Consider the following 12,029-nt stretch of genomic DNA (forward strand, 5'->3'; position numbering starts at 1 on the left):
GTCGGGTTTGTCACAGAAGCCTTTCATGAGTTTCTTTCTCAGCTGTTGTTATGCCCAAGTTCATTATCCCCAAAAAAGAAATTCCACGGAACCGGATCCTATGTGATGCACAAGAGGTTTTTAGACTACATCTCCAGCACGCCAGTACAGTCGGTGAGGGCAGTGCAGCACTGAGCCTGGGGAAGGGGAGGACTTTTAAAGGGAAACGCTGTAATCGAGGGAGTTCGAGTCCTGTCGTCTTGGGATTGGGTACGGAAGGCATAGAATAAGGTAGTTTCGGAAACCACTGCTCAGTTTTTGGGCACGAAAACTCTTACAAAGAGTCATTAATAACTGACCAGGTGTCTTCAAGGACAGGATGCCTCCCAGGAACATCTGGGCCTCATTAAGTTTTATGGCCCTGCTCCCTAGCTCCTTAATTGGCCATTTTCAGGGCATCTGTTCAAATTTTGCTATCGAAGCACATTTCTGGAGCTGAGATCTGCCCCCCTCCCCCGCCCCACTCATTATATGGCTTAAAATAAAGCCCCTTCCTTAAAATGGAGTTTGCAAAGTCAGGTCCTCATACGGGGAGTCTGCAGACCTCAATACCATCACAGAAGTAGCTTCCTTGTCCTTTGCAGTCAGAGGGAGCATGGGTCATGGACTTCCACATGCCACTGACCTCAGCATGGTCTCTGGCTGCAGTGCAGACAGACCATGGACATCAACACAGACCTCTGCCGCAGCAAGGGCCACAGACATCATCATATCCGTAGGCGGCAGCACAGACTGGACACTACTGTTGTCCCCAGTGACTGTCCGGCCCATGGACACCACTGTTGTCCCCAGAGACCATCTGGCCCATGGACACCACTGTTGTCCCCAGAGACCATCTGGCCCATGGACACCACTGTTGTTCCCTGTGACTGTCCGGCCCATGGACACCACTGTTGTCCCCAGAGACCATCTGGCCCATGGACACCACTGCTGTCCCCAGTGACTGTCCGGCCCATGAACATCAACATGTCTTCAAGAGAGAGCACAGACCATGGACATCCACAGTTCTCCCTCGGCAGCACTGACCTCAGACCTTAACATGGTCTCCAACATCAACTCAGACCACAGATCCCACACAGCCCTTAGGGGCAGCACAGAATCATGGACATCAGCACAGGTTGCTCACATCAACGTGGCCAGGGTGGCAGCACAGACCACAGACATCAGCACGGCTCAGCCAGGGTGATTGTTTGGCTGGACAGTGTGTTAGTGGACTGAGTCTGCAAAAACTCCGGGCTGCTGCACAGGACCCTGCCCACCTTACTTGACAGCAGCATGTGTTTCTCCCCCCCATCCCCCGCACCACAGCCTGCTCTCATACCTGTTGCTGATGCTGTAGCCTCTCTAGTTCTGTCTCTCTCCACAGCCTACTCACCGCTCTGTCCTCCACTTTCCCACCTCTTCATCTCGTATTCGTTTGTCATAGTGACATTGGAAACTGCAGGGTATCATACACACACACACACACACACACACACACACACACATTTGCTCAAACAGCTTTACATGGAAATATTCCTTACACTGAGTCTTTGGTCTGGTTCAAGGTTTCTGATTTCTGACACACCATCAATTATCAATCCTGGATTCTTGCCAAGACTCGTCTCAGACAGCTTGCTGTTGCCCAGAGTCAGGTGATTTTACAGCTAGGCAGGATGTCTGTGGCGGGTTCTGTGCAAGCTCCAGGCTACTGCGCACCTCTCAGCTGTCAATATCGGTTTGCTGAGCTTAATCTTTGTGCTGGAGCATGCAGGCAGCACCTCTGCTCCATGCTCTGTCTCCCAGCAGGCAGTGTGGGCTGTGCCGCAGTAGCTCCATGCTGGGTGCCACCCGGTGGGCCTAGAGCCAGCCCTATTCAGTGATGACATCTGGTTCTGCAGGACCAGCTCCTCTGTGAGCTCCAACAGCTTGTAGACGGAGTAGATGCTTGAGTGTCCTGACTCAGAACACTGGATGTAGGCTCGGGTGACAGCCTGCGGCCTGCATGGCCTGTGGCCTGCATGGGTGTCCCTAGATAGCCCATGTCATAGGTGTATTCAGTCATCTACTTTTTTATATAGTAGTCTTCTTTGACTGTTAATTGTACTTACTAAAAGGTAAATAAAACATTTAAGAAGAGTAAGTGAGGCACAATACCCCATGTTTAACAAAACAAAAGAATTAAGAATAGATGAGCCAAGTATGGTGATGCACACCTTTAATCCCAGTACTTGGGAGGCAGAGGCAGAAGTAGCTCTGTGAATTGGAGTCCATTTGGTCTACATAGCCAGCTCCAAGACAGTCAGGAGTACATAGAGACCTGCCTGTCTTATATTAAAAAAAAAGAGTAGATGAGATATGATCAACTTTTTTGTAGTTACGTTCTATGAAGTTGCTGCTGAGAACACTAATTATGCAAGCACTGAACCACCAGCTCTAAGGAGATACAAAGTTAGATTTTAGCACCAGGTTTAGGATTACAAGTCTATACCCAGCATTGGGGGGTGAAAGCAGAAGATCAGGAGTTCAAGGCAAGTTTAAGGCCAGCATGGACTATTTGAGACCTTGTCTTTAATCCTAGCAATTGGGAGGAAGAGGCAGGCAAATCGGAGTTCGAGGCCAGCCTGGTCTACAGAGTGAGTTCCAGGACAGCCAGGGGTGCACAGAGAAACCCTATCTTGAAAAACAAAAGCGAACCACACAAAATTAGATTCCTTTAAGCCTTTGGTCACATTTTCATCAGTTGATTAGTATATAACCTTGTTTTTTTTTTTTGTTTGTTTGTTTTTTTGTTTTTCGAGACAGGGTTTCTCTGTAGCTTTAGAGCCTGTCCTGGAACTCCCTTTGTAGACCAGACTGGCCTCGAACTCACAGAGATCCGCCTGCCTCTGCCTCCCAAGTGCTGTTTTACATATGTTACTATTCAGAGTCATGCTATTTAATATATTCCACGGCGTGTATATGTACACATATACATCATAGCCAATAGCAGGACAATTTCATGCCTGAATGAAGGTTATCTAGGGTTGGGGATACAGTTAAGTTGTAGAATGTTTGCCTAGCATGTGGGAGGTCACTGAGAAAGCTTAATTTCAGCATTTGAAAGGCAGGAAGGTTAAGACTTCAAGGCTTGGGCTATATAGGAAGACCCTGTCTCAAAAATGAAAAAAAGGGGGCTGGAGAGATGGCTCAGAGGGTAAGAGCGCTGGCTGCTCTTCCAGAGGTCCTGAGTTCAATTCCCAGCAACCACATGGTGGCTCACAACCATCTGTAATGAGACCTGGTGCCTTCCTTGCCAGCAGTACATTGTATGCTTAATAAATAAATAAGTTAAAAAAATGAAAAAAAAGGAAAAGAAAAAAGAAAAGAAAAAGAAAACAAACAACAGCAATAAAAAATAGAAAATTCCAACACATGTATTTTGTCTACTAAGCCTACCTCAGCTTTTTTGTGATTAGAAGCAGTAATAGAAGGGTTAGGCAAATGGGCCAGTTGTTCAGAATACTGGTTGTCTTTGCAAAGAACCCAGATTCAGTTTTCAGTACTATGTGGCAGCTCATAGCCCTCTGCAACTACAGTCCCAGGGATCCAGTGCTCTCTCTGCCTTTGGGGGCAGCAGGCACACAAGTGGCACACAGGTACACATGCAAGCAAGGCAACCACACTCACAAAAATAAAATAAAAAATTTAAATTAAAAAGAAACAGTTTTAGAAACACTACATACTCTTTATCACTATGTTTGGAGTCATTTTATTTTATTTCAGTTTGTTTTTTCAAGACAGGATTTCTCTGTGTAGCTTGGCTTTCCTGAAACTCACTCTGTAGACCAGACTGGCCTCGAACTCAGAGATCCTACCGGAGTCATTTTAAACAATGAGAACACCAATATAAAACATATAATTCAAGAAGCCACTAAGCATGATTTGTAGAGTAGTTTTTGACACGGGTCTTATGTAATCTAGTCTGGCATGAACTCCTTGTGTAGTTGAAGATGAGGCTGGACTCCACATCTTCCTGCCTCAGTTTCCCAAATGGTAGGATTACCGGTGTGCACCATCAATGCCTGGCTCTACAGTATGGAAACAAATGAGAATGTCGCCTTTTTTGACCTCAGCTGGGAAAGTGACTCATTTTTTTTTTGCCACATTTGTTGTCTATGAGTGATTAGAAATATTGAAAATAATTGATTCGCAGGTCATAAATGGATTTTAGTAAATAAGGGGGAAAGGAAGGCTGAAGTGCAGTTAGTCTCCGCTCACGCTGCCTGGGCACTACATTTAGAAATGGACCTGAGAGTGCCATTTTGTGGAGCAGTGTGGGCTCAAGTTTTCTATGTGTCCCCTTCTCCTAGCTAAAATGCTGATAGCATGTTAAAATTGCAGGACATTAACTATAAACATGCCATTTATAAAATAACTGTAAAGTGAACTATCATTACTCTGAAAAAAAGACCATCATCAGCAACTCAGAAAGCTTCTAAGTGCATATTTATTTCTTTAAGGAAGAATATATGTCAAGTCAGGTGTAGTGGCACACAGCTTTAATCCCAGCTCTTGGGAGGTGGGAGGCAGAGGCAGGTGGATCTATGTGAGTTTGAGGCCAGCCTGGTCTACAGAGCAAGTTCCAGGATAGCCAAGGCTGTTACACAGAGACACCCTGTCTCAAAAAAACAAAAACCAAAACAAACAAACAACAAACAAAAAAAAAAAAACAAAAAAAATGAACGATAGAAAAGAAAGAAAAGAGAGATAGAAGAATATTTATCTAGAATCCACTTTTTCCCTTTCTTTTTTTTTTTTTTTAAATTATTTATTTATTTATTATGTACGCAGTGTTCTGCCAGCATGTATCCCTGCAGCCCAGAAGAGGGCACCAGATCTCCTTACGGATGGTTGTGAGCCACCATGTGGTTGCTGGGAATTGAACTCAGGACCTCTGGAAGAGCAGCCAGTGCTCTTAACCTCTGAGCCATCTCTCCAGCCCCCCACTTTTTCCCTTTCTAGGTTATAGTTTGACTGTGGCTTCCAAGGCTTAGACTGGGTTGAATTTGCATCTTAACTGGGTGGTTTGTGCTTTCTTGCAGAGGTGCTCAACACAGTGGACTTCGTTGCTCCTGATGACAGAGTAGTTTTCCGTACATGTGAAAGAGAAAAGAACAAGGTGGTTTTCCAGATGGTAAGAGACACCTCCCTCTCTAGTGTCTAGTGTCCTTCTGAGGTTCCCTGGACCCTGGAGTTTCCTAATTCCTGCGTATGCCTGCCGTTGCTGGATGCCTGTAATACACTGCGCAGTGGTAGCAGCCTATATATGTGACTTGAACATTTTCAGAGATTCATTCATGATTGGCATACTGTTGGAGACTGGAAACCAAGCTGTTGCCATCTGTTCCAAGTCTCCAACCTCAAACTTAGTTAATTATAGGAATTATCTCTTTGGTATGACTTCTGTATTTTTTTTTTTAATCCTTAGGATTGATTTTTCTGGCCAAAGTGTTTATTTTTATATAGTATATATCAAAAAACTTGGATTTTCTAAAGATTAGTTAAAATTTATGTTACAAATATAACCATAATATAGCTTTTCTCTCTCTCTCTCTTCTCCCCACCCCCCCGCCCACCCCCAGACAGGGTTTTTCTGTGTAGCCCTGGCTATCCTGGAACTTGCTGTCTAGACTAGACTGGCCTCGAATTCAGAGATTTGTGTAGTGATGAGGCGAGCCCCACCTATGTTCTGACCTATCAGGCCAAGCAGTTTCTTTATTAATTAACCAATAAAAGCAACACATAGAAAGAAGGCCCACCTACATCAGATTTGTCTGCCTCTGCCTCCCGAATGCTGGACTTAAAAGTGTGTAGCACCACCACATGGCTAGCTTTATTCTCTTTCTTTTGGCATAGCTTGGCATCTTTAGGAATAGCTCCTGAATGACATTTAGATACTTTTAAAATTAGTAGCAATGGATAGACAAAATGCATAGCAAAATATTTATTGTAGAATTTGAGTTACGGGTATCTGAATACATGCTATAAAATTTTCCCCTTTTTTTTGGTATGTGGCAGTAGTGTGTGCATGCATGCGTGTGTGCGTGTGCGTGGAGTTGATGTTTGATATCTTCCATTGCTCTTCAGTCTGTTGACTGAGGCAGGTATCTTGCGGAACTCAGAGCTTGCTGATCTGGCTAGTCTAGCTAGCCAGCTTGCTCCAGGGATCCTCTGTTTCTGCCTCCAGAACACTGGAGTTATAGACAGGCTGCCACTTCTGCCCAGTGTTTTAAAATAAAATTTTATTGTATTACTTATTATTTATGTGTGTGTGTGTATGTGTGTGTACATGTGTACAAGGGGACAACTTGCGGAATTAATTCCCCTGCCTTATGTATCCCAGGGGTTGACATTCTTAGCAGCAAGTGTCGTTACCACTGAGCCATCTTGCTGGCCCCTACCTGGTTTTTATGTGGGTGCTAGTGATCTGAACTCTAACCTTCATGCTTGCATAGCAAATATTTTATTTACTGAGCCACCTCTCCAGCCCCTGTTTGAAAGTAGCCATGACATTAATGAGATTGTCTAGTTCTTCCAAGTTCTTTTTCCTTTGCTGGTGAGCAAGTGTAGCGTACTGACCTGACTTTTTTTTTAATTTTTAGTTATTATTATTTTATTTTATGTGTATGGGTGTTTTGCTGCATGTATGTCTATGTACCCTGTGTGTGTCTGATGCCTATAGAGGTCATTGGATCCTCGGGAACTGGAATTATAGACATGTAGGTGCTGGAAATCAAATTGGGATCCTCAGGAAGAACAGCCAGTGCTTCTAACTGCTGATTCATCTCTCCAGCCCCAAGCAAGCCTGACTCGTATACTTCCTGGCATATGCATGCGTGCATGTATGTATGTATGTGTGTAAGATACCAATAGGTGTGTTTGTCTACTTGTGTGCACTTGTGTCAAGACAGGTTGATGTAGTTTCTTGTGTTCCCAGGGGACTTCAGACGCAGAGAGAGCCCTTGCTGTGGCCAGGCTTGTGTAAGTTCTTCCCTCCTTGGGAATGCCTTGTCTCTTCTGTAAGCTGTGAGACCTTAATGTTACTAGCAACCCATCTTTTTCTTCCTAGCCCCTTACCTTCTGTTTTCAGGTGAAGGGTATTGGGTTTCTTTCCCTGTGGTATCTGAAGGCTGTCCTGGGACTCTCGTACCCACTATGGTTATATCCTAGAGAGCCTCTTTATCGAGCCCTCGTGTTAGTGTTTATTCATGGGATCCCTTTCCAGGGATTCTTCTGGGAGTCCTGAAGCTTTAACCCTCATGAAATGTAGAGAGGATACACTCCTTCCTGACCTAACAGTCAGGAGAATGCATAGTTGAAGTGGTGGTCTTTGGAAGGAGAGCTCAGTTGGAATTCTGGCTCTGAGCTTTGCTAACTGTGAGAACTCAGGTAAATTATCTATTATCATTGAGAACTTTGTTCTCTTATTTATGAAATGATGCCTGCTGGCATTTTAGGAAACAGCAAGTGAAATAATGCATATCATGTCTCTGCAACATGTGGTACATCATGAGTGCGTCACACCAGCGCTTGTGATTGGTGAGGGTGAGAGTAAGGAAGAACTCAGGGCATAATTGCTGCATATCACAGACTGTTCCACACCAGTGGCTAAGGGGAGGATCCTTTCTATATCACAGAATTGTTTGGAGTAACCAGTTGTGCAACTCAGCAAAGGAGGCCAGTCTATTACAACTACCACCAGTACCACCACCTCCTCCTTCTTTTTCTCTCTCCTACGTAGCCCAGGTTTGTCTCAAACATGATCTTCCTGCCTCCTCCCCTTCCTGAGTGCTGGGATTACATGTTTATGCCCCCATAGCTGGCTCAGTGTAGTAACTTTATAGAAGATATGCTTTGGCGATGGGCTCTGTGCTCACAGCACTTTTCCACATTGACAAATGGCTTCCAGTATCCCAGCTGAAATGGTAGCCCTAGGATGGCAGATCATATGTGAAATACTAACCTGACCCTCAGTGTAGCTGTCCTCTACATCCAGCTCTTTATAGATATGTATTCGTTATGTCTTTCTTCTGGAACTCTGCTCAGATGAGGCAGTTGCAGTTTGGGGATGGAACTCTTTTCTGATTTTCAGCATTTGTGATTGAGAATTAGTGTGTTTCACAGGCCCAGGAGAATCAGGAGCACAGAATCCCTTTATCTGTCTTCTATTTTTCCCCCTCAAGTAGAATATTTATTACTTTTTCTCCTTCATGTTTTTTCAGAGAAAATGATGTAGCTGGCATTGATGTCAACATGGGCTGTCCAAAAGAATATTCCACTAAGGTAAAATGATGTCTTTATGTTCCCTATAAGTATACTGTGCAGATTAAATGAGGCTTACTATACATGACAGTTAAGTCTGGCTCTGGGCTAGCTGGATCCTGCGCTGGATGAGGAAAATGCTCACAGGGATGCTGTTAGGCTAGGTATCATGGCACATACTCGTAATCTGAACTTGCCAAGGCTGGAGGACAATGAGTTGGAGGCTAGCCTAAACTACAGATGACCTTAAACTTCTGAGCCAACAGTCTTTACCTCCCAAGTGCTGGGCTTACAGATGTTGCCACCACATCCAGTTCTATGAGGAGCTAGGGATTTAACCCTGGTCTTTCAATGTGCTAAGCTACAATTCTACCAGCTGAGCCACATCTCCAGTCCCTTCACTTTATTTTTTAATGAATTCAGACTTTTGCAGATCCTGTGGGTCAGCCAGCTGCCTCAGTGGGCAAAAGTGCTTGCAATACAGGCCTGATGACATGAATTCAGTCTCTGAATCTTCTGTGGAAGGAGGTAATCAACTCCTAAATGTTGTCCTCTGACCTCCACACGTGCGCTGTGGCATGCATGTGCTCCCTCCCCACACACCATACATACACACAATAACAGCAAATACAATTAAATTGACAGCATCCTCCCTGTAGGGCTAGAGAGATGGGCTTAGCAGTTAAGAGTGCTTGCTGTTCTCCTAGAGGACCTGACTTCAGTTCCCAGCACACAAGTCAAGCAGCTCATAACCACCTGTAACTCCAGCTCAAAGAGACTTGAGCCCTTCTGGGTTCTGAGGGCATACCTACACATGTGGCCTATATATATACACATACATATTTAAAAAATCCCTTCTCTATTCCCCACCCACGATTTATTAAAATAATTCACATCAGCTTGATAATGTATTTACTACTGTAATCTCAGCACTCATGCTGAGACAAGAGGATTGCAGTGAGTTCAAAGCCAGCTTGAACTCATCCAGGGTTATATAACATGATCCTGTGTCAACAAAACAAAAGACAAAATAATCCATAATAATTCCAATACTTCAGAAATATAGACAATTACAAAAAAAGCAGGAAAATGTATCTGAGGTCTCTCTGTCTTACCCCATACCACAGCTGTTTTAGAATAATCACCCAGAGGTTTAATACTAATTACAGACTGTTTGGCCTATGGTTCAGACTTATTACTAACTAGCTCTTACATTTAAATGAACTCATTTCTATTAGTCTGCGTATTGCCATGTGGCTGTGACTTTACCGGTCTACTGGCATCTTGCTTCTTGGGTGGCTGACCTGCGTCTCTCTTCCCTTTACCCTTCCCCTCTCTAGATTTTCAGTTTGGCTTTCCCGCCTGGCTTTATTCTGCCTTTCAAAGCAGCTTCTTTATTAGCCAATGAGAAGAATACATATTCACTGCATATAGAAGGATTATTCCAATGCAGGAAAATTATTGGTAAATAAGTCTGTTGTCAGGAAACAACCATTGGCAGGAGTGATGGCTGACCAGATATGGATGCTTGTCACCAAGCCTGGTGACCTGAGTTTAAACCCCAGGATGCACATGGAGAGCACTGATTCCTGCAAACTGTCTTCTGATCTGTACACATGTATATACACACACACATGCACACAATAAATAAATACTAAAAAGTTTTGAGAAAGAGAAAACCATTGTTGTCATTGTTGAACTCTAAATTGCTCTTTGAGTTGGTGGTTTTCATTGCTGGACTTTTTTTTTTTTTTGACCCAGGATATATCTGTGAAGTACAAGCTAGCTTTGAACTCACCACTGTGCAACTGAGGCTGGCCTCAAACTCTTGAGCCTCCTGACTCAGCCTCTTGAGTGTGTGTGCCATTGATGCTCAGGTGAACTCCTTGTTTTAAGGATACAGTAGATGGCAAGCTCCAGTTTATTGTGACTCTGAGATCTCTATGGGGGATAGGAAGTCCTAGAAAATAAAACTTTAGTGCCCATTTCTAGGTTGATACATGGTTTTGCAAAAATGGTCAGAGTGATAGCTTTCGGATTCATCACATTCTGGTTCCTGGTGGGATCTGTGGCCAGACAGTGCTGCTTTCCTCTGTGGTTAGGGAAATGCCAGTTTCCAGTGAACCTTGGCTACCGTGTTGCTACACTGTGTTGCCTCCCGTGGTTGGCACCATCGTCCTCTAATCGTAAGGCCTTCTGTGTGCTTCTCCTTAGGGAGGAATGGGAGCTGCTCTATTGTCAGACCCTGACAAGATTGAGAAGGTAAGTGACAGTAGAGTCCCCAAACATGCTGTGATTTAGAATTACCTAAAATGTCTCTCCTCATTCCAGATTTACTTATGTCTACCTAGATTCTCTATTTGAGTCCCAGAGAGAAAATTTTTTAATTTATTTGTTTTTCTGTTCTATGGGTGTTTTGCTTGAACGTATGTCTGCACCATGTACATGAAGTGCCTGAAGAGATATTGGATCCCCGGAAATAGAGTTACAGGTGGTTCGTGAGCTACGTGATATGGGTGCTGGGAACTGAACTCCATCCTCTGCAAGAGCATGGTACACTCTTAATTGCTAAGAAATCTCTCCAACCCTTGCCTGAAATTTTTTTAAAAGTGACTTTGATATGCAGCTAGAACTTACAGTGTCAAATTTCTTTTTCCATTCTTTTTTTTCTTTCTTTTTCTTTATTTCCTTTCTTCCCTCTATCCCTCTGCCCCTCCTTCCCTCCCTTTTTCCCTCCTTCTTTCCTTTGAGAGATGGGATCTTATACATGCCAGGCTGACCAGTGGTTCTGGTGAGGCCAACCTGCTGTGGGTGGATGTATTGTTCTCCTAATCAGATCTGGATTTTTGGTTTTGGTCCTTTCCGTCCTCTGGCAGCGACATGTGGCATGATTTAAAGCTTCAAGAATTTCATGCTACCTAGCCCGGCGAAAGACAGCCTCAGGAAGCCCAGCAGTGGTGGTGCACACCTTTAATCCCAGCACTTGGGAGGCAGAGGCAGGCGGATCTCTGTGAGTTCCAGGACAGCCAGGGCTGTTACACAGAGATGCCCTGTCTCTCACCTACAAAGGGTGTGTGTGTGTGTGTGTGTGTGTGTGTGTGTGTGTGTGTGCCCATTTCTCCCTAGTGTGATCCTAGCAAGTGGCTGGGTCTTTCACTTTCCTAATTTCCTTCTGGGTCTTTCATTTATTATGTATACAGTATTCTATCTGTGTGTATGCCTGCAGGCCAGAAGAGGGCACCAGACCTCATTACAGATGGTTGTGAGCCACCATGTGGTTGCTGGGAATTGAACTCAGGACCTTTGGAAGAGCAGGCAATGCTCTTAACCACTGAGCCATCTCTCCAGCCCTTTCTGGGTCTTTCACTTTCCTAATTTCCTTCCTAATCTTTAATGTGCATGTGAACAGAAACTCTAAAGGAAGTTCCCAGAGCTACTCTGCATAAATCAAAAGAAAGTCCTCTAAGAATGAATGCTCTATCAAACCAGTTGTTATTTTGTCCTCATATTTCAACTTTCTAGAGCTGTTTGTTGATTTGTGTATTTTGAGGCAGGGTCTCAAGTAGTCTGGGCTGGCCTTCTACTCACGTAGTCAAGAATGACATTGAATTCCTGTTCCTCCTGCCTCTGCCTCCCAAATTCTGAGGCATGTACCACTATTCACTAGAGTGAGAATTTTTGTAATGTTTCCCTGTGAGCTTTGTAGT

At 44.1% G+C, this 12,029-nt stretch overlaps 1 protein-coding gene across 4 annotated transcripts in view; it reads left to right on the forward strand.

The window, feature by feature from the left end:
• Dus2 (dihydrouridine synthase 2) overlaps positions 1 to 12,029 on the forward strand; it is a 46,672-nt gene that overhangs the window by 15,475 nt on the left and 19,168 nt on the right. For 3 of the 4 annotated variants that reach the window (XR_005974162.1, XM_041650120.1, XM_041650118.1), the window contains exons 4-7: positions 5,103 to 5,194; positions 6,998 to 7,041; positions 8,283 to 8,343; positions 10,537 to 10,584. Coding sequence is in view for 3 of the 4 variants with exons in the window: in XM_041650120.1 (XP_041506054.1) it covers positions 5,103 to 5,194; positions 6,998 to 7,041; positions 8,283 to 8,343; positions 10,537 to 10,584 (245 nt within the window). In the remaining variant the exon portion in view is untranslated. The remainder of the gene's footprint in view (positions 1 to 5,102; positions 5,195 to 6,997; positions 7,042 to 8,282; positions 8,344 to 10,536; positions 10,585 to 12,029) is intronic. The other variant, XM_041650121.1, reaches the window with a different exon arrangement.

Source organism: Microtus oregoni, unplaced genomic scaffold (assembly GCF_018167655.1).
Source record: "Microtus oregoni isolate MIOR12 unplaced genomic scaffold, Mior012 000004F_ref0000308, whole genome shotgun sequence".
Lineage (NCBI taxonomy): Eukaryota > Metazoa > Chordata > Mammalia > Rodentia > Cricetidae > Microtus > Microtus oregoni.